Here is a 23027-nt window from a genome sequence, read left to right as displayed (position 1 = left end):
GGGGCTGCCCAAATCATTTTTAAACAAAGTTGAATAAAAATCCTCAATATGAGAGTTAATCAACATAGTATTAGCAACCAATTGATCATCAATCCTAAGAGCTGAAATTCCAGACATAGCAGCACGATTTGAAGCCATTCTATGAAAGAACGCTGAATTCCTATCACCATCTTTTAACCATTTCACCCTGCTCTTTTCCCGTAAAAAAACTTCTTTCCTACGAAGAGCCGCATCCAGATTAGAATGAGTCGCGATCTCCTCAAGATAAAGAGAATCAGAAAAACCAAACACCAAGATATCATGCTGCACTTTAGCCAAACTCTCCTCAGACTCAGAAATTGCAATGTCAACATTACCAAAAACATTCTTATTCCAATTTCTAAGGATCGGGCGAAGACGTCTAAGCTTGTCACACAAACTTTGCATAGGAGGTAATCTAGGATGAGAACCATTCCAATACTCAACAACCACATCCCTAAGACTCGGATGAAGAACCCACTTAGCTTGAAAACAAAAGCGAGAAAACTTCCACGGCCCATTAGAAAAAGTAAAAAACAAAGGACAATGATCAGAATGATGCCGCAACAAAGCCGTGCAACTAACAATATTCCAGAATTTCAAAAAATTAGACGAAACTAAAACCCTATCCAAGCGAGACTCCACTCTAGCAGAACCAATCCTACCATTAGACCAAGTAAAAAAATTACCCTGAGAGGGACAATTCATCAACAAACCATTATCAATAAAATTACAAAAATCATTGCAAGGCCTGGCAGCAGGAACTCTACCAAGCTTCTCATTAGCACCTAAAACTGCATTAAAATCCCCCATAATAATCCACTGCCCACCCATCCTACTTTTCTGATCCAGAATGCTATCAAACATAGAAGTTCTTCGATTAGCCCAAACACTACCATACACCACACAAACATAAGTATTAATTGATCTTAAATGCAACAGAACAAACTGCTCATGACAGAAACACACAGAAACAGAAGAAAAACAAATAGAAGAAAAAACCCAAAGAGTCGGCAAAGACCTATCATCAACAGCAATCAAAGAAAACCCCAAACTTCTCCAAAAAGACAACCTAACTGAATCAAAACTCCCCATTGGCTCAGCAAGGCATAACAAATCAGGTTTATGAACCGAACACAAATGAAACAAATAATTCTGGGTATCTCTGTTGAGAATACCCCTACAATTCCAATATAAAAGACTCATTTAAAACGAACCCGAGGCTTACTGGCCCGTTTTGCACGAGATGAAATGTTCTCAGTAGTAGTCATAATCCTTTCGCGTTGCTTCACTTTTTTACTATTCATAGTACTCCAACCAATATCATCATCCTCAACCAAATCTGCCCAAGATTTCGAATCCTGAGATACAGGATTAGAAGCTGAACAATTACCCTTCTCCAAAGCCCCAAAAATATTTGCCATCCCCGGAGAAGGAGGACGAGAAACATCAGAACCATCCTTTTGATACCCAAGAGGGCTGCCAAACAAAGGCACAACCAAGTCATCCTCATACCGATCCTCAATAAAACCCGGAGGCCCATCATGAACACCAATATCATTAAGCAACCTCGCATTAACCTGTTGAACCTGCACAACTTGTGATTCCTTATGCACCTTAACCAAATTAAGATTTTGTTTAGCATTAACAACCACTTCTAAAGGTTTCTCAATCTTTTTCCTTTCAACCGGTCTCTTATTTTTCCTACAATCATAAGCCATGTGACCAATATTAGAACACACCTTACAAAAGCTTGGCAATCTCTCATAAACAAGATCAATCCATATCTGTTTCCCTGCTCTTTCAATTCCAAGTTTAATTGGAAGATCAGAACTCAAATCAACATCAACCAGCATTCGAGCATAATGCCCATAATCACCTTCAATAGTAGCCTTATCAAGCCTAATCAGACCTCCAACACCAGTTGCAATGTCTGACAGAATTTGTGGATCCCAATATTCCCACGGAAGCGAATATAGTCTAACCCAAACTTGTGCATTAGTAGATTTCTCAGCATACGGATCAAAATCAGGAACCCATGATTGTAAACGAAACGTACCTGGCTTAACATTCACAATTCCCTTTGAGAAAACATAATTTCTAGCCTCCTGAGAGTTAAGCACCACATGAAAGAACCCGCGCCCAATAGATATAAGTCTCCAATTATCCTGAAACCCCCAAATTTTTGACAAAGCATCCTTAAGAGCTGCAACTTTCCAAGGGGAATCCCCTTTACTGAGAATCAAACGCCCAATTAGAGAATATGAACAAAGTTCAACCCTTTTATCATATGCCTGTTGAGAAATTCTAATTGATTTCAACCCTCCAATTTCAGTAACCACAGCCGTACAACTCGGAACCGTATCACTCTTGGCCGAAACGACCTGCGCATAAGAAAAATTCCGACCAGCAGGAGGAGCAACAGAAGCCTTACCCACCGAAATCCTAGGAATCGATGAAGAACACGCAATCCGGCCAGAGAAAGGGGCTTTGGGATTGAAAAGAACATCAATCCTAAAATAATTATTCAGGTAATCCAAAGAAGGCGGCACATTAGACACCATCTTTATGTGTTAAATATGTTATAAGTATTCGTGTTATTTAATTTACTCTTTTAATAAATTTGGTTCGGAGCTTTTTTGGATCTGTGGTGGGGGTGCCAGCATAGCTGGGATGTCCGCCGCTTACCCTTCCTCGCTAACCAATCTTTAATCAAATATTTTTTTAATTATAGTGTTATTTGATCTTTTTGTTGTGTTGTACATTTAAATATTAAATTATAATTATAAAAACATTAAATATTACATAAATTATAAAAACATTTAAACATTACACGAATTATAAAAACATTACACGATAAATAGATATATTTTTATTAATAATATAAAGAATATAAATATTATGTGGAAAATGAATATAATAATCATAAAATATTTAAAGAGTATATAAGATAGAGTAGATGGTTGGAAAAGTTTTACTATAGCAACTTATAGAGTAAAAAAAATAAAGATAGAATAGGTAAAATAGAAAATATAGTTAAAAATGGTTATGGAGTTGTGAAAACCAAACACTTTCTTTCAAACTTCTTTTATTTCTTCTTCTCAAAATTATCTTCTTTTCTTTTTCATTTTCCAAGTTTGTCACTTTAAAATTATGTTTGATAATTAAAATTGCTATCACAAATGTTCTTATTGTATTTATATTCTTTCGTAGCTAGTGTCAAACATTCGTTGTTGATTTCAATTGTTAAGTTTTCTTTGTATTTTCAATTATTTATTCTTTCTCATTCTTATACTCAAACTTTTCCCTGGTTCAAAAAAAAAAAAACTCAAACTTTTCCCAAATATTAATAATAAAATATTTTCAAATCTTTTGACTTAAATTCATCTTTATAACCATTGCAAAATTAGTAAAGATGTCTGGAATTAGAAACCCTTAAAAGACTTTTTTTTTAATCCATGTGTATATTTTTTCTTAAAACATTCTTTTTTTTAAGATATTTTGATTAATGAAATGTTGATTTATTGTTTGATTTATTGTATAATTATGATTTACTATATAATATCACTAATACATGATAAATAGTCCATAAATTATAATCAGAACGTAGAGCGTTCATATAAGATAAAATAAGACGAAATTGTATGTAAACATAAACTTGTAAGGGAAAAGTATAAAAGTAAATCATGTGGTTTGGTCGATTTGTAAATATAATACTCGTGGTTTAAAAGGTAACAAACATGTACCTTGAGGATGACATGACAGTCAAAGTCTAAACTGACTAATAGTGTTAAAAAAGATGACATGGCAGTCAAAGTCAATGAATCTAAAGGACCACTACAAGAAAATCATTTTTTGGCAACGCAAGTTGTCGTTGCCAAAACTATATTTGGCAACGACATTCGGTCGTAATGACAGATTCCGTTGCTAAATATTTTCGCAACAATCTCATTGTTGTTGCCAAAAATATGTATTTCGCAACAACATCATGGTTGCGAAAGATTTGACGTTGCCAAATATGGAACATAGATGCGAAGAACTAGAGTATTCCTTTAGCAACAACATAGGATGTTGCTATATGTATTTATATTTAGCAACAAGGGTTATCGTTGCAGTAAATAGTTGTATGTTTGCCAACAATATGAAGCGTTGTCATATATTTCCTTTTTCACAACAAGAGTTGTCGTTGCCATATTGCATACGTTTAGCAACAACATTGACGTTGCCATATATACAATTGTTTCACTACAATATCATATCGTTGCCATTGAGCCTCATTTTTGGCAATTAACTTGTTGCAAAATAAACAAAACACCTGAATATATATATAATTTCTTTTTATTTGTAAATATACAAATATATATATAATTCATAATAATTCATCATAGGAAGCTTAATCATTAATAACCATAATTAAATACCAATTCAACATATATTCTTGTATATTCTTGTAATTTTACATACAGAAAATCCTTATATCTAATTACATTCAAAACTAATCTAATGAATCACCATCACATAGTCCAAAAATTATCAAAGATGGCAAAAAGCTTGAGTGTGAAGTTCACAAAAAAATTATAACCACAAGCTAGTAAGCTATACAAAAAAGTGGTCTGTTCTCAAAGCATAGATCTCTTTATACTTCAGTTTCATTCAAATTTCTTGTGAGCTTTAACATGATCGACTATCAACCGGACAACCTCAACTATAACTTGACCACCGTGCTTTCATCATTGGTAAAAAGTACTTAATAATAGTACAACAAAGTTTCCTGTAAAAGAAAATAAATGACGATGTTATCACAAATATGTCAACAAAATTAGAAAAATTGACTAACAATCTTAAAAAGTACTTAATAATAATAGTACAACAAGTCTCACCCAACACTCTGTAAAATCAAGCTTAAAAGCAAGATAGAAACACCCAAGAACATGGAGAAAAGAAAATCATAGAATTGTAAAATCAATGAACAATCAGATAAGAGGATGAAGTTACAACAGTATGGGCTGTAATTAATCTCCAAGATATCAACTGGATTCAAATCTGTGAGATCCATAGAAGCAGCGAAGAAGGGACTGACAATAGCAGCAAAGCAATAGAACCTCAAAATCCAAAAGCATGAAAAGGAAAGCTAACAAACAAGTATCACTGAGAAGTCTTACCGAGAAGGAAAGAAGAGAGCGCCGCTTCCCATCTGAATGTCGAATCCAGTATTGGATAACTGCGTGAAATGGTATCGATGGGCTAAGTCCCAGCTCCTGAATATACAAATGGAAAATAAGATATTTTTATGATGTTCAGTTCATGTAGGAAAAGGAAGGGATGTAAGCATATGACTCGCATTTCAGAGAGAGATCATACCGAGACAAGTTCCTCTATCATAATAGCTCTGTTCCCATCCTTATCGAAGAAATCATAGGCACTCTTTGCCTGTTGCTCCCAACAATCCATTGCTTCTAGCTGATGCACACTAACAGCAGCTGCACAAAATTCTGCAAAATCTAGTTTTCTGTACTGAAGACTGCTCACCTGAAAAGGACATCCATAATATCTTCCTTGTAATTAGATTCGATAGGGAGCTTCCAATGATGAACTTAATATATTTAAAGCATTAACAAGTTCACATAATCAAGGACCCTTGAATCCTTCATAGCATCCGTGGAGTTCTTCACTAATGCCTGTCAATTTGAAACCATTCAGAATAACATGAGAAAATGTAGAAAATACATTTTGAAGGAAAAAAATGGAATAGATGGTAAGCAAAAAGAGCTCACGGTCTTGAAGTTTGACATGGAAATGAACCCATTTTTGCTTGGTCCTAATAGTGTAAATTGTTCCCGGAGATAAGGTAGCTGAGGCACGGTTAATGTCTTTACTAAAGCCTGCCATGGTAAAAATACTCGTTACAATCGTTTCGTCGAAAAAAAAAAGGTCAAAAGATATGCATCAACACTATGTAGCTAATATGTTCATTACGGAGAAATCCTTTCAACACTTCCTAAGCTAATTAAACAACGAAATTTCAACCATAAACTGTATAGTCTATATAACATACCGCTAGTGCAGATTTCCTAAGAGAAGTTGAGGAGATATAAGCTTTCACAAGCTTATATACTATCATATCCAGTGGGATCTTTACATCTTGATGTGTGGCTAACCATGGATGACCTGGCACACAAAAATCCACTCAACCAATGATGAAACCGGCACATTAATATAAATGGTTTGAGCTACTTACTCAGGGCCTGAGCAGCAGTCAGTCTCTTTCGGTAGTCCTTGTTCAACAAGCGCTTTACGAAATCTGTTGCATCAGAGGATAAAGAAGGCCAAGGAGCTTCATTAAAGATTGGATCTGCTTTGAGAACAGCTCTAAAGATGCCAGACTCTGTTCGGGCCCAAAATGGTCGGCTTCCACATAGAAAAATATAAGCAATTACACCAATACTCCACATGTCTGCTTCAGCTCCATATGATGTAGAACTTCAGGAGCTACATAGTATGCACTTCCTACGATGTCATTCAACCTTTCGTCTGCAGCAGAAACTTATAGTCAAAATCAAATCCATTTGTGCCCAAAGATAAGAAAAAAAGGTAGTGTAATGCACTTACCAGGCTTTACATAGTCAGAGAGTCCAAAATCAATGGCCTTCAATTGGGAATTATCCTCCGTAGTACTAAATAGAAAATTCTGAAGCAAAACACAACAACCGATGGTTAGAAAAACAGGAACATCCATGTCCATTATACAAGAAAAAAGAATTTAGGACAAAAATGGTTCAGAACTATGCGCTGAAATAACGGCTACACACTACATAAGAAACACCACCTACGGCCTCTTGAATATACGCAAAGGGGTTGATATAGGCGAGTTCCTGAATGGACTTGGACTGTAAAAAGGTGACTTCTTGAAGTAATTAGAAGCCCTGCTTGTCCTCGAATTTGCAGGTGTTGCTTCAGTTTCAATTGACAGAATATGGCTGTTTGATTCATTTTCCTGGGTTTGAATAGGTTTTCCATGACAAACTGATCTCAGGCAACAACAGGAACCAGGAATAAGTAGAATGAAGGCTTTTCCTTACGGAATCAAAGAGGTAAAAGGCAAAGAGAACAATAACGAATACACAAACCAAAGCTAGAGCCAACACAAATAGGTCTCACCTCATGAACAAGCAACATCAAACAACATAACCGAACACCCATTTCAAATCAAAAGACTCAAAATACCTTTTCTGCCTCTAGGAGTTCTTAGAACCCGCAGGAATCCGAAACAAGAAGAAGAATCAAAGTCAGAGAGGGGAATCGAGAGAGCAGAGGGTCACAAACCTCAAACTTACCTTTGCATGTAAGTTATAGTCCGATGGAAACTCCTCAAGAACAACTTCTACATCAGAGACGGAAACCGCCGCCGCTGTCATTGGAACTGGTTCGATGAGGCCTCATAAAAGTCTGAACTGAGCGAGAACCATAGAAGACGGTCAGGAAAGCCCAATAGAGAGTAATCGAGAGTCAATATTGAGAGAAAAGGAGATCAGTATCCATGGAGTTGAAAGTCGACCGCAGGGAGAAGCATAACTCAACTATCTATGATGTATCAATTCCCCCAAAAATAATCGTGATGTACAGCTGTCTTCAAGAATAGGGAAAAGTTCCCAAATTACCCTCTTAATTACTAAAATATACAGTTATATCCTTTAATGTTATAATTTCTTCTTTAATTTATTATGACATTTCAATTTAACCTCCAAACTTCTAATTCGAATGACTCTTCGTTAATTTATTCACTCCATTTTCATCTTTATTTTCATTATAAGAGTAAATCAAAAGTATGTGATTAATTATTCAATATTCATCGAAGAACTGAAAATTCTTCAATAACCCGAATAATCAATTGGTTTTTAAGAAAAATATTTTATTATTCTCGTTATTTTTTTCTCATTTATATATATATATATATATATATTAAATATTTTTACACCTTATCCCTTAATATCAATTATAGATAAATATAAAAAATTATACAATAATAATTTAAGGTTATTATTGTAAAAAGTGATATTTTCTGTAACAAAATTGATGTTTTAAATGATAACACTTTTCCACCGTTAAATTATTGTTGCAAAAACTAATTATACATAATGTAAAATATAAATTTTTAACTAAGTATTTATAATTATATCGTATTTTATAGTTCGAGTTAAATTATATAAAGTAATTATATTTTTATAATTTATTACGTGTACAGTTAAACTTAAAATAGTAATAAAAAAAATTAATATAAAAAAAATTATAAATATATAACATATAAATAAAATAGTATTATATATTTTATAATTCCATTTCAAATTAAATTATGTTAAATATTTAATTTATTTTATATTATAAAAATAATATGTATTTATTTATTTTTAATTAGTTAGTTTAATAATTTTCTTTCGCAACGACTTTTCGGGTTGCTAAAATATTTAATTTTTACGCAACAACATATAGTAGTTGCTATAAATCTTCCATTTCTAGCAACCACATACAGTCGTTGCTGTAAATGATTTCATTCACAGCAACGACACACAGTCGTTGTTGTAAATGAAAGCATTTACAGCAACGACACACAGTCGTTGTTGTAAATGACAGCATTTACAGCAACGACATGCAATCGTTGCTGTTAAGATTTTGATTTACCACTACAACATATAGTTGTTGCTATAAAGACTTTTATTTACAGCAACGAAGCTATTGTTACCAAAGTTGTTACCTTTTTTCCACAAATGTAAGTAATTTACAGCAACAACCATTAGTAACGACACAAAAACTATCGTTGCTAATGTTCATTTTTAGCAACAACTTTTTCTGTTGTTGCCAAATCTTGTTGCCAAAAAGCAATTTTCTTGTAGTGGACATTTTTGTCCTTTCATTTATTTTATATTTTATTATTTATTTTATTTTAAAAATCCTACTCCTTACCTAATCCCCAACGTGCACCTTACTATCTCTCTCTCTCATTCGTTTTTTCAGTCTCACTGCACCAAATAATGAAATGTGGACTTCGGATCACCTTCGTAGTTCCTTGCATCCCTATGCTTGACAATCAAATTAGTATTCGCACACTAATATCAAAGAGAGAGTGAGAGAGATATCACCATCCCCGTGTTGGTGGTGAAGGTTGTTTTATATAGAGAGGACATGGGCCAGTGGGCTTCATGGGCTACAGTCCAAAGGCTTATACTGGTCCCATATTCCTTGTCACTTTTTTTTAATTCCTTTAAACATTATTTTTCATAAAATTATAGGGTTAATATACATATTTGCCATTCTATTTGTCTGTTTTAGCACATATATCCCTATATCAAATAAACACATAAATATATCCCTATATTTTCCAAATAACACCATAAATGTCCTAATCTAACAGACTATTAACGGTATAACACGGTCAGCCTCCCCAATAATTTCAAAGTCAACGCCTTCTTCATGACATAAGCAATCTAACTTTGGGGTCCAATAAAAAGCTTCCAACTCAGTCTCCTTATCCCATCACATCTTCTTCTTCCTCTCCATTTTACAGTGAAACAATGGCGTGTCTCTACTGTATCTTCCACAAGAACACTCACTCTCTCTTCCCCTTCCACTTACCCAACTCTTTCCCCCACCAAGCAATTCCTCGTTGAAGTTTCCGCTGTCGACTATCTTCAGGATAAGCTTCGAGTTTCTGCTGCTGCTTATTCCCCTGCTGCGGCGGTGGTTGCTGCTCCCGGAGCCGCTGATGCTGCACCGATTGTGGAGGAGAAGATGTTTCAAACCAATTAGCATATAATTTCTGCACTAAATAAGCAATTAAAAGCACTTATAAAGCAATCACCAAAATTCTGGAGAAAAAAACCTCAAACATGATCAACTTAGCTTTCAAAATCCTAAATTGAATCAAATTAACTCAAGAGAAATTTACATTCATCCAAATTAAACAATACTCATATGAATTTTAAAAACATTCAAAAATACCTCCGTCGGAGTCTGCCCGATACGACTTTCTGCCTCCAAGACCATCCGCTCAACGTTGATCGGAGGAGCTTCTTCAAATGGCGTCGGACAAGCTTGGCCCTCAAGGAGGTGAAAGATTTGATTGAAGGATTGCCTAAAAAGTTTAAAGAGGGAATTTCAAAGGAAAAGGCAGAAGAAGCAAAGAAACAGCTTGAAGGAGCTATAGCTAAGATTTCCATTGCTTGAAGAAACAACTTGAAGGAGCTAAGATAAAAAATAAAAGTGTAGATCAGAATTATCACTTTTATCTGCCATTTCGATTCGCGTTGCAACATGAAGGTTAGACCGCAGCGATTGAAAGGTGATAATGAAGGCAATAAAGAATGCGAATTTCCCGTGATCTGTAGAAGGAGGACAATTTCACAGACCAATGTGTTATAATTTTTAATTTTTATTAGTATTTAAAATTATATTTGATGATGGGTAACATGTTAATTGGTGCCATATTAGTGGTGTGGTGACTACATTAATGGTGTTAAGTTAAATAAGTCAAGTCTGTTAAATTAGAGAATTTATGATGTTATTTGAAAAATATAGTGGTGTGGTGACTACATTAATGGTGTTAAGTTAAATAAGTAGTCTGTTAAATTAGGGAATTTATGATGTTATTTGAAAAATATAGGGATATATTTATATATTTATTTGATATAAGGATATATATGCTAAAACGGACAAATATAAGCACAAATATGTGTATTAACCTAAAATTATATGTACAACATTATTTTCAAAATTACACTTCAATCCTTTAACAAAAAACATTACAATTCAATGGTGGTCTCCTTTTTCCCTCCAATGGCACTCATCTGAGAACCTCCCCGCCACCAGCAGCAGCTTCTCCAATTCACCTTCTTCTCCAACCGGCATTCATACATAATCCTCATTGATGAAGTCGCGCGCCGCCATACCGACCTTACGTCGCCGGCTTCCCAGGCGCGGCTTCTCAAGAATCTCAGATCCGGCGTCGTGGTTATACCCGACACTTGTCTGTAGCGGTGAATGATAAAGCACGAGTAAGATACTGATGAGTGGTTCGATGAAGAAACAAGTTTGGATTCAGTCAGAGAGTGAGTTTTCTTTCTATTAACAATAAACTGCTTCAATCACTTTCAGAAATCGAAACGGGTGAAATTGGGGGAAGAGGATATATAAAAATGAAGGACGGCTGATCGCCCCTAGTGTGAGATATGGCTGGCGCTTAACTAGATATGTAAAATAAGATATTGATTGAATAGTTCTTTAAGGACGCGTTTCCATCGAGGAAAATGCTTACTAATCAAGACATTTTGTATGTTTCTGCTCGTCCTTTTATCAATTATTGTCTAAAATGCCTAATTACTCGAAGTAATCAAATGTCTGATATTCCAACTTCCTTCGGTTATTCCTATGTTACAGCTTAACCTTCTTTGGCTCTACTCTGGGTCATCTGAAGCCTGTCAAGAAAGGAAGAAAAGGAAGAAGAAGAAAAGAAGGAAGAAAGACTGCTTTCAATTGTCTTCAACTATATGCCTCGCCTAGCGATAGAAGGTACTTTTTCTCGATTATGCTCAAATCATATCCCGTTTGATAGGCCAATGTCAATTTCAATTGCTCGTCTGATGTATGTTTTGATTCAACATTTGATAGAGGTTGTCTTAAGGTTACATATCTAGTTAGTCATAGTCAACTTGATTTGTCTTTGACATAGTTGTCAGTTGAACTCTTGGAGATCAACAAAATGTCAATTTTTCACTTTGGTACCGAGGTTTGAAGGGATAGATAGATAACAGATGATGAGATTAAAGACCCTATAGCTCTCTCCTACTTCTTATTCATCAATGGAAGACAAAGATGAAGTCCAAAAAGCATGATCAACAACTCAACTTATGCTGTTTTTAGTTTTCACCTTCTAGTTGAATCTGGATTTGGAGCAAGGAAGGATCCTGATAAGGGCAAATCTATTTCCAACAACTGTTTTTTCCATTCACAAGACTCGAATATGAGACCTTGAGCTCCTAACTGCTCCAACCTACAACTTGTTGGTTTTCTATTGCCACTTTGTACGTTTATTAGGATGAATTTCTATAAAGTCTGTTGTGAAATTGACTGTATTACAAGCGCTATATTTGAATGGGATGGTTTCTGTGGAGTGAATGGTCATAGGAAAGTAGCATAATCATAGTGGAATAGTTTGGGAAAGTTTTATTTTTTTGTATTGTGTTTTGTTTTAAATATCCATTAAAAAATGCTGACTGCCTTGCGTCTGCAGTGTTCTCTCCACCTCCATCTATGGGTGTGACAAAGAGCTCCCGTTCATCGAATTCTTCAGCTATATTCTTCTTCCTTGGAGGAGTAATTTTCCTTATAATATTGCTGATTCTTATCGTCGTTTTTTGGAAATTTTTCAAAATTGGAGGGGTGACTAAGTTTCTAAGAAAAAGTAAAAGAAAGCAAGGTAATAAATTACGAGTATTCAATATAATAGTGTACACTGTAAAACATTCTGATCTTCTGTACCTGGATGCAGAGGCTTCGGAATTCTGGAGTGGGAACCTTCGAACAATAAGTCATTTTGATTTCCAAGCATTGAAGAAGGCAACTAAAAATTTCCATCCCAATAATCTTCTTGGAAGAGGTGGATTTGGACCTGTGTACCAGGTACCTTTCCTAATAATCTTAAATTTCTACTTTGGTTGATTGATATGTTCAGTTATTAGTTTTCAATGCAGTACCTCTATATGCATCATAATTTCTAATTACATGCATTAATGAAGAGTTGAGATATGAAAAAAGAAATTAATGAAAGAAAATGTTTAATGAACTTGTGATATTATTTGTTTTGTTATAGACAATAAAACTATTATTGGAACCTTACTTGTCAGCTTAAACTTTTGGTGATATGGTTCTTTGACATGATATTAGAGTCACTTATCCAAAGGTCTAGAGTTCGAGTCTTGATAACCACATACATTAATTAAATTTCAGCACAAGACCTGTGTTTGTACAAGTTTTAAGTCCAGAGGGTATTCGAGTCTTAGAGATGATAAAAAACTATTTTTGAAACCATACTCGTCAAATTTATGCATTGTCTTTAAATTAATTGCATGTTTTGGCAGCATCAACGTAACAATTGCTGACAGCACATTCATCAAAGTTAATGAGCAAACTTAAAGCTTTTGATTTGTTTACTAAGATTGCATAAAGCTTGTGCTGATTGATAGGGAAAGTTAGTTGATGGTAGACTGGTTGCAGTCAAGAAGTTGTCTCTTGAAAAATCTCAGCAAGGGGAATCAGAATTTCTCTCAGAGGTGAGGATGATCACAAGCATCCAGCACAAGAACTTGGTTCGACTTCTAGGCTGTTGTTCAGATGGTGACCAGCGCCTACTTGTGTATGAATACATGAAGAACAGGAGCTTAGACCTCATCATATACGGTATCATTTCATTTTGCTTTGTGGCTAATTTGGATGAGTTTATAATAGTTTTGTCATGATATAACAAATTTAAATAGCAGCCTTAATTTTCCACTAATGGATATGATCAGAAAAGTAAATTTGTTAGAAGCAGAATGTTGTTTATTTAGATGCATTGATGAATTTTAATAATCACTGCACAAAGATATAGCATTGATGTAACGGGACAAAAAGCAGCTTTTGAGCGGCTGTCTTTCATTTCGGAAGCAGCTTTGGCTAACGAAACTTTTTTCTGTGATCTTTCTCACTTACTAAAGGTGACTCGATAGCTAGATGAATAGCCTCCTTTGGCTTTGAACTAGCATCTTTTTTCACTGCTGAAATGTGAAACTGCTGCAGAATCTTCTAGTAAATATTTTCAATTGGAAGAACACATTTTTATGTTCCTGAACTTTTAATGTGTTTTTGCTAATGAGTCCTTCAACTTTTTCTATTAAACCCCAGGATTGTAGAATTGAAAATCATTGAGTTTTTTTAACTTAAAAAGTATGAGCGCTCGAAAAAGGGACATGAGAGCTGTCAAATAGTCATTTTTAACACAAACAACACCGTGCATTGTAGAAGATGCTTGGTAGAGCTGATAAAAGAACAAAAAATTAGGCTCAATAGGTTTCAACATTCAATTACAAAAATTCAAGGGTTCAATAACAAATATAAAATTGAGGGGCTCAGCAGCACAAATATAAAGTTTAGGGGCTTAAAATTGTGCTTTCCCTTTTCAGTTCGATTATTGAGCAAGTTAGTCACATTGGGGTAAGCAGTGTTTTGTATCCTTGTGGTAAAATAACCTAGACTACATTCATCCTCTAAATTGAACTTGACTTATCATGTTGACTTTTCCAGGTCAGTTGAAGAGATCTGCTTTATCATAGCTTAATTTTCCATAAGAAACTGGTATTGAATAACTATGACAGTGTTGAAAGCTTTAGCTGATATATAAAATACATTTTTGCTCTCTGATGCAGGAAATAGTGATCAATTCCTGGATTGGAACACGCGATTCCAAATAGTCTTGGGCATTGCTAGAGGATTACAGTACTTACACGAGGACTCGCATCTAAAAATCGTCCACAGAGACATCAAAGCAAGCAACGTTCTTCTGGATGATAAATTCCAACCTAAGATTGGAGATTTTGGTCTGGCTAGGTTCTTTCCTGAAGACCAAACTTACCTAAGTACTACATTTGCTGGAACTTTGTAAGTTTTGTTACTATTGATTGCTTTGCAGCTCTTGAAAATTAGACTTCTAACGAAAGGCTTCATGACTAAATGAAAATGTTGAACAGTTTTGTGATTTTAGCTAATTCGTTTATTGTTTTCTAAATAGATGCATCAACTTATTTTGTTAACAACAATATGTTTAGCCTACATTCCCTTCAACTCTCAGCAGCGTAATAGTTGCTCTTGAGAAAAGAGACAGACATAAATACTAAACCATATTAATGTAACAAAAAGATCATCTTTCTATCTTTATCGGCAAAACTCACGTTCTTTGAAATTTGTTCAGTTATTAGTTTTTTTTATCTGTTCACCTGTTTATAATGCGAGTTAATCTTTTTCTCTTTCAGAGGTTACACAGCTCCTGAGTATGCCATTCGAGGAGAACTTTCAGTTAAGGCAGACATCTATAGCTTTGGAGTGCTTGTGCTTGAAATAATTAGTTGGCGGAAAAATACAGATTTAACTCTACCATCAGAACAGCAATACCTCCCCGAATACGTAAGTTACTTAAATTATCATCAATGAAATCCTTCTCTTTGTCCTTTTCTCGTAGGCTCTCAATGGAGTTTGAACTCATAACTTCACGGGCAACCTTGAAAATGATCTTTCTCTTAATGGTTATCATCAATAGAATTTTTTTTTTTTTTTTAATCTTTTAATGATTTTGGTCGCTTCTACAGCGGAATAACTCAAAATTTGGCCCCTGAACTCAGTAAAATATTCATGTTGCTCTTTGCACTTCTACTTTTGCTCATTTGACCCCTTGTGCTCATTTGCAAAATCTGGTCCTTAATTTTAACATTGCCTGTGATGCACTGCTAAGGGTACCCGTCTGTGAATTCTCAAATTGTAAATGAGTCAAATCTGTCTAGTTTAATTAAAATATAGAGATCAAAATGACAAATTGCATCAACTATAAGGTCAAACTTTTGATTTTGCCATTCCTCGGCTAATATTTACATGTTCTGTGCAGGCATGGAAGTTACATGAGAAATCAAGAGTAATAGAACTAGTTGACCCAAGAATCCAAGAACACGGATACGAGGAGAAAGATGTGTTGCAAGCAATTAATGTAGCTCTCTTATGCCTTCAACCTCATGCCAACTTGAGGCCTCCCATGTCTGATATTGTTGCTATGCTAACATGCAAAGTTCAAATGGCTGCAACACCAGTTAAGCCGGCTTTCTTGGAAAGAAGACGTAAAGCTGTCGATGAGCTTTCATGGGATGCCTTATCCGAGGTTTTCTCTTCCCCTCCTCTGCCCAGTGACTCCTCTTCCTTGCCACACAGACCATATTGAGGTAGTTTCTAATTTTGCATCTTCTCAAAGGATGAAACTGTAAGATTGTGTATAAATATCATTAATTTTTTCTTTCTTTCTTTCATTTGGGAGATTACAAAGGTCTATTAGTCTTGAGTTATTTTAGTATATACTTGCATTCATATTGTTTCAAAGAGAAGAGAATTTGTATGGATACTTTGTTTTGTTGATAGCCAACTAGCAATTGAATAATGGCTATTGAAAGGACTATGTATAAATTTTTATTAGACATGGGAGGTCTCAAGTTTATTTCACTCAATACCATCAATCTATTTGGATATTATTATAATACCATGTCTTGAAATGCGCGCTTCTAAATTGCGGTTCTTCTTCTTCTAGAACTTGATAAAATATTGATGTTAATGTTACTCGTTTCAATCAATTTCAAATGAATTCAGTTGATTTCATCCAATTTCATTCAATTTCACATAAGGTGAAACTAGTGAAATGCATGTGAAATGACGTTGTAATCTTTTAAAACACATGTGGAACTTGAAAAGTATTGGTGCTAATGTTACTTAAATTTTTCAAATGAGTTCTACTTGATTCCTCTTAATTCATAAGAGGTTAAATTGGATGAAATTCATGTGAAATTACAATTAAACCTCTTAAAAACTAATGGAAACTTGATAAAGGATTGGTGTTAATATTGCTTAATTGTTTCAATGAGTTTCTGGTCCGTTGTACTCAAATTGTACAAAAGGTGAAATTTATGTGAAATTGCATTGCATTGCATTACAGTAACATTTTAAAATTCGAACATTGATATAAATGTTTTTTAATTATTTGGATCATATTCAAATATTATGTTATGTTTTTATAATATTGGTTAATTAATTATTAAAATTATTTTAAAATATGTGCAATTTTATTTTAATTTTTATAGAATGTTTTGTTATTTTAAAGTATTCAAGTTTGTATTATTTAAATGAGTTTATCTCAGTTAACAACATTTATATTTGTATTTATTTATTCTTCAAAAACAATATTTGTATTTATTTATAGGTGTTTTTATTGTAGTATATTATTATAGAAAAAAAAAATAATTATATACATGTTGAAGTAAGGATAAATATAAATTTATCACTATTTTTCTTAACGAGACGAGATGAAAAATTCCTATAAAGAATATAGATGGGGATGGAATTGATCCTTCTATTGTTGTTCTGCTCTATAAGACTGTTTTATATACGCTAAAGTTCGCTAAAAATTAAAGTTCATAGATTAAATTGTACCAAATAAAAGTTTTAGATGTCAAAAATCAAAATGATGTCTTTATCCTTATTTGACTATAGTAACTAAAAGGCATTCACAATGAGAGAGCTAATAAGAACTCATTAGTCTCTCCGTAGGGAAAACATGGGTGGGACTGCTGGCCACGGAAATTCTTTCCATTCCCAAAGGCGAGGATCGAACCCTGGACATTTGGTTAAGGGAGGAGGAGTCTTTACCACTCTACCACAACCCCATGGTTTCCTTTATGAAATAATAATTCTTCTTCTTCTACCCTTCTTTTCTTCTTTTTTTTTTTTTTTTATATGAATTGTGAAACTCTTATAATCTTAATCTCAATTCGACTTCAATAGCAATACATGGAATTCTGGAAACGTTAACTTACATTCTATAAAGTCAGACTCAATATTCTTTTTCTTTGACTCATCTTCGACTATCTTTATATACATTGAATTCGTAGTGTTGTTATTTAAATTTTGATATAGAAAAAAGATTTGGGTATTAAGTTCGGAGTCATGCATCATCACAACAAAAGGGAAAACATCACATGAGTTTCACAATTCATATATATGAAAAAAAAAAAGTAGAAGAAGTAGATGAAGATGTTTGTTTGATGGTTTGGTAAATCTAACGGTGAATGACCAAATACTATATGATTCTTAAAGTACATATGGTCAAAATCGTTGGAAAGAAAATCTTGTTAGATTTAACCAAATGTGTTAAGAAAGTAGAGTTAACCAAAGTTAATGTGGTTAACATAGTTTAAAGACATTAAGACTGAATAACCAAATGTTTTTTTCTCAATTGATACCGGTTGATGAGCCTTTGGGAGCTTTATTATTATTATTATTCTAAAAATATATATATAGTATATCGTTAAATTAATTAGAGAATCTCATATGATTAAGAGATAGTAGAGTTTAGCCATTAGAGGATAATAGTTTAACAGAACGTAGTATATTGGGAAAAAATCTTACATGTCTCTTATTCAATTTTTGACACGTGTCATAATTATCTTACTTTAATCCTATTAACTTTGGTTAAAGTAGAATAATTACATCAAGTGTCCGACATTAAATGAAAAACATATAGGAGGGCAGTAAAATGGAGACAACAAATTTTATTCGAAATGTATTGATATGATCACGTGATAATGTATGCTGATATTTTATTTTTGGTGTATTAGCTCTTTGATTTTTATTGGGACACATTAAACATCTAATCATTTCTATTATCTTATTAAGCTCTTTCTTGCTAAATTGTGAACATCTAATTCACTCAGAAAAAAAAAACTTTATTCATTTCATTTACGTTTGAAATTATAATTTTCATAGTTTTTATATTACTAAATTATACATATCAAAAAACGGATTTTAAACCGTTAAAATATAAATTTAAAATACAGTTGAAATAATATGACTAAAAATAAAAAATAAAATATCTAATTTTTCTAAATAAAAAATCAAAGATAATGTACAAAAAATAAGAAAAATAAAAAGTTGTTAGAATCCTTTACCTAAGAATTTTAATACGTCATCAAATTGCAACGTTGATTGATATTTTATACTTTTTGCGAGTTTGATCTCCGTGACTCCGTCTCCATATAACAAAAAGTACTCTTTGAGTTGTAACAAGAAATTGGTAATTTTGTTCTTCAATGGCGGCGGTTAGGATGAGAGTGTCATCGATCTTGGCAGCAACAGCCATAGTAACACTTATTTCAGCCTATTTGAGCTGCGCATCCACAACTGAAACTGCTTTTGTCAAGAAAACCATCGCCTCCCACAAGATTGTCATCTTCTCCAAGTCCTATTGCCCGTATGACTCTCTCTTCTTTACATCGCAATTAGTTAGATTACTGAATCGCATTTCATTTCATAATTGCAAATCTGTGTTAGAGTTTCCTCTTATTACGGGAAGATCTGTTTGAGCAATTTTTTAGAGCTTTCTCTTGATTTCTGAGATCCGATGCTATAATTTTCTGTATACATAAAAGATACTAATGTATATTGAAATTGTTATTTAGTGATTGAGGAGTTCTTTGCATACAATATAGGATGCGCTATGTTTAATTTCTAAGTTTGTCTATATCAATGAAGAAATGTAATCGAATGGAAACCATTTGCAATAAGGTTAACTCGAAATTTGTGGAATTATTCTACAGATACTGTAAGAGGGCTAAAGGTGTTTTCAAAGAGTTGAACGAGGTACCATATGTTATTGAACTTGATCAGAGAGGTTTGTTCACATTCTCCATCTTTATTTTTGAACTATAATTGCTAGCAGCAGATTGTTGGTATGATCTTTTTCATTTCTAATTTTGGGGTAAAACGACTGGACGACTGTGGGATATTGACTAGACTTTCAAGTACCAAATTCCATGTTCTTGATTTGAGCAATGCTCATTTTTGTGTTCTTAGTTAACTAACTTAGGATTTGGTTGGATTTTAGTTTTTAGATTAAGAATTTTTTATATGAATTGTGACTATGAAAGAGTTAGTAGTTAATTTGAAACTTATTTCATTCATTTTATGATAATGGATAATTGAATAGCAATGTTAATTGTTGTTATTTATGATTTTATTTATTATTTTTCTTTGGTGAACCTTTGTGCCTCTCACGCGTGCGCCTAGGGTCCAGACTCCCTTGCGCCTTAGTTCGCTTGCTGCCTATAATAACTATGTATGTCAGCTAGTCATAGGTATAACTAGATTTATAAATTAACAAAGTGCTCCATTTTTCTTCTTCTAGAGGATGGGCGAAACATTCAGGATGCTCTAGGTGAAATCGTTGGGAAGCGTACAGTTCCTCAGGTTTTCATCGATGGAAAGCACATTGGTGGCTCTGATGGTAAGCTTTTCTTCTTGCACTAGCAAAATGCATAGACAATCCGTCTAACATAATGCTGTTTTCCAGTGAATTGCAGAGTTTTAGGGTTGTTAATTTCTGACACAACACGATTTACATAGACAATCCGTCTAATGCAACCCTTTTTACACAATTACCATTTTTGTTGCTTTAATATCAAATATAATGATGTAGAATATATAGATCAAAATAACAATGATTATGACACTAGAACTCATTTTGACACTCTTGTGTGCATTTAAGAACTAGTTGGTTTTTGGTCAAATGAGAATGAAACTTGTAATTTAAGAATCAATTTAGGCCAGTCTTATTGGATGATTTGAAGTGTTTTTCATATGTTGTTTATAGATTAAAACCAAATAGGAACTGCTTTCTTTTATAGTCTATAATTTGATTGAATATGAACAGAACTGGTCTAAATTGCAAGTTATGTCCTAATCTGATGATATAGTGGATTTTACCTTTAATTATAGTAGTGTTGGGACAATTGCAAATTTATCCAAGCAAATATTGGGACATAAAACTTGACAAATGCATCTGATTTGTTGATAACAGATACTGTTGAAGCTTATGAAAGTGGAGAACTGGCTGAGCTTTTAGGCATTGATGATGATAATGATGATCTATGAGCCAGTAGTATACTTGGGGTTTATTATCAGAATAATATGTAATGTAAAAGGTGTACTCTCCTTTTAGATAAACAATAGGCTATCAAGTGTTAAACTTCAGTTTATATGACCATCTTTAGTATGTTCTTGAACCCATACGTTAGGTGCTTCATCCATTTTATAGGCGTAAGCATGTCCTATTCTGATTCAGGAACATAACATTTTTCATTGATTGATGCATTTATTGTATGATTATTATGGACTAACCCTTCTATTTGCGGTCAGGGACGGATTTAGAGTTTTCTACTAGTGGAGCAAACTATATACGTAAAATAACGAAGAACTAGCTTGGTTTTCTCTTCATTTTTTAACGTGTGTGAGCGTACATCTGATTGGTACATCTCAAATATGGAAGGGGTCTAAGAGAATGCAACAGAAACTTTCACCCCACTAAATTTATACATACGCATCTGTCCAAGAACCATTCAAACTAAAAGTTTAAGCTAATTGTTAAGGTCTATGACTAACTTTTATTATTATCTCTAACAAACTCTCTCGCATGAATGCCCCCTAGGTTTGAAGGGCATACAACATAAGTTCATCAAATATGTTTAAATTCCTCCTATTAATGAGGTGGTTAGGATTCAAACTCTCAACCACTTAGCCTGTGCAGTTCTGATATCATGTTAAGAAACCATTTGAACTAAAAATTTAAGTTAATAATTAAGATCAAATTCTAGCTTTTATTATTATTTATGACAACCTCAAAGTCCCAATCCAAATATGGCTTGTTTTTATTGCTTTTATCTTTTATTATCAAGGAAAAAGCATTATAAAGTCCCTAATTCTTTATTTTTATTTTTATTTATTAAGTTTTAGATTTTTACTTGGATACATCGAGTTCTTAATTATTTATTTTTGGTAACATAAAGCTCTTGCTTGCCTGATTAATTAGTAGTGAGCATATAATTCAGTTAAAAAAATATTATTTAAAACTAATTAATGTTTTGAAAAATAATTGTGAAAATGTCACCTAAAATTATTTGTTCTATCTTCCTGATCAATCTGGGAGGCTGCTACGTTTTCTACAAAATTAACATAAGGAGTATTCTGTTTAGCGATATTGAAAGGTAGTGTGATATTTTCATAAACTAGCCCACCAAAAGACGAGTCAAACACTCGTGTGTTTTCAGAAACCTATACCCTTTCTATGTACAAGTGTTATAGTAAGGGCAGTAACCAATACAAAAATGACACACGACACATAAATAAAATTAATTTTTATATGTCATGTGTCGTTTTGATAGGTCAAGGAATTTTTATGTGTCATGTGTCGTTTTAATTTTCCAACAAAGTTAATTTTCCATTCAATATGTGTTGAATTTTATCTAATTTGATAGGTCAGGGGGCAAATATGACCAAATAATAGGTCAGTGGCCAAATGCACAAATTTTGGATAGGTCAGGGGCCAAAAAGTACTTTAAGCCTATAGTAAAAATAGTAAAAGGTCTTAGAAAGAAAATAAAGGGTTTTATAGAGGTGTTATACCCTTTATTTTCAAGTTGTTACAAGTTTCAATTGAGTTTTTTAATCTCGTTTCACTTTTTGTGAAACCCAGTGAAACTTGATTGCAATTTTCTTGTACATGTTACAAAGGATTAATCAAGTTTCACTTGAATTTTAATTAGTTTCACCTTTTGTGAAATTGAATGAAATTCATATGAAAACTCTTATGAAACGGGTTGAAACTATTCTGAAACATCAATATAAAAGTTTGAACATGTTTCAATCAAATTTAATAGAAATTTCACTCATTTTCACCTTTTCTGAAACTTATGCAAAAATATTTTTTAATATTAAACAAAGTCTTCATTAAGGTTCACACGAGTTTCAACAGTTTAAAATTGATTTTCACTTGAACTTCAACTAGCTTCACCTTTGTGAAACCAGATGAAATTTATGTGAAATTGATGTAGAACAGAAACTATCCTGAAATATTAATAAAAAAGTTTCTTCAAGTTTCAACAGACTCCAATCGAGTTTAACATGATTTTCACTCATTTTCCCCTTTTTTAAACTCGGTGAAACTCATGAAACTATTCTTAAAAACATTAACACAAAGTTTCCATCACGTAGTTTCAATAGGTTTCAATTAAGTTTCAAATGATTTTCAATCAGTTTCACTCTTAGGAAACAAGATGAGACTCATGTGAAACTGATTGAAACTATTCTGAAAATTTAACACAAAAAATTCAATAAATTTCAAACATTGC

At 33.3% G+C, this 23027-nt stretch overlaps 2 protein-coding genes and 1 pseudogene across 3 annotated transcripts; 2 read left to right on the top strand and 1 right to left on the bottom strand.

Moving 5' to 3' along the window:
• Nucleotides 1-4447: 4447 nt before the first annotated feature.
• LOC136203352 (CDPK-related kinase 1-like) lies at nucleotides 4448-7605 on the bottom strand (annotated as a pseudogene).
• A 3107-nt stretch (nucleotides 7606-10712) lies between these two features.
• Nucleotides 10713-16314, top strand: LOC136203696 (probable LRR receptor-like serine/threonine-protein kinase At1g56140). Of its 2 annotated transcripts, none has more exons than XM_065994898.1 (8): nucleotides 10713-11117; nucleotides 11446-11577; nucleotides 12299-12484; nucleotides 12557-12687; nucleotides 13251-13464; nucleotides 14469-14700; nucleotides 15072-15222; nucleotides 15698-16314. In XM_065994898.1, the coding sequence occupies exons 2-8, from the start codon at nucleotides 11556-11558 to the stop codon at nucleotides 16022-16024; spliced, it is 1263 nt and encodes a 420-aa protein (XP_065850970.1). In that variant the 5' UTR covers nucleotides 10713-11117; nucleotides 11446-11555; the 3' UTR covers nucleotides 16025-16314. The 2 variants fall into 2 exon arrangements, with proteins under 2 accessions (XP_065850970.1, XP_065850969.1); XM_065994897.1 differs by having other exon boundaries at nucleotides 10713-11338.
• A 2536-nt stretch (nucleotides 16315-18850) lies between these two features.
• Nucleotides 18851-21009, top strand: LOC136202136 (glutaredoxin-C4). Its single transcript, XM_065992626.1, has 4 exons — nucleotides 18851-19096; nucleotides 19443-19516; nucleotides 20030-20128; nucleotides 20702-21009. Exons 1-4 carry the CDS (start codon nucleotides 18936-18938, stop codon nucleotides 20773-20775), a joined length of 408 nt encoding a protein of 135 aa, XP_065848698.1. The 5' UTR covers nucleotides 18851-18935; the 3' UTR covers nucleotides 20776-21009.
• The last annotated feature ends 2018 nt before the right edge of the window (nucleotides 21010-23027 follow it).

The sequence above is a fragment of the Euphorbia lathyris genome, chromosome 8 (assembly GCF_963576675.1).
Source record: "Euphorbia lathyris chromosome 8, ddEupLath1.1, whole genome shotgun sequence".
NCBI lineage: Eukaryota > Viridiplantae > Streptophyta > Magnoliopsida > Malpighiales > Euphorbiaceae > Euphorbia > Euphorbia lathyris.
The sequence above is the reverse complement of the archived record's forward strand: the minus strand, read 5'-3'. Positions and strand labels throughout refer to the sequence as shown.

Coding starts and splice junctions, on each gene's coding strand:
- LOC136202136 (XM_065992626.1), top strand. CDS start 18,936: ATGGCGGCGGTTAGGATGAGAGTGTCATCGATCTTGGCAGCAACAGCC. Junction 19,517..20,029: donor TATTGAACTTGATCAGAGAG/GTTTGTTCACAT, acceptor TTCTTCTTCTAG/AGGATGGGCGAAACATTCAG. Junction 20,129..20,701: donor GCACATTGGTGGCTCTGATG/GTAAGCTTTTCT, acceptor TGTTGATAACAG/ATACTGTTGAAGCTTATGAA.
- LOC136203696 (XM_065994898.1), top strand. CDS start 11,556: ATGCCTCGCCTAGCGATAGAAG. Junction 14,701..15,071: donor ACTACATTTGCTGGAACTTT/GTAAGTTTTGTT, acceptor TTTCTCTTTCAG/AGGTTACACAGCTCCTGAGT. Junction 15,223..15,697: donor AGCAATACCTCCCCGAATAC/GTAAGTTACTTA, acceptor TGTTCTGTGCAG/GCATGGAAGTTACATGAGAA.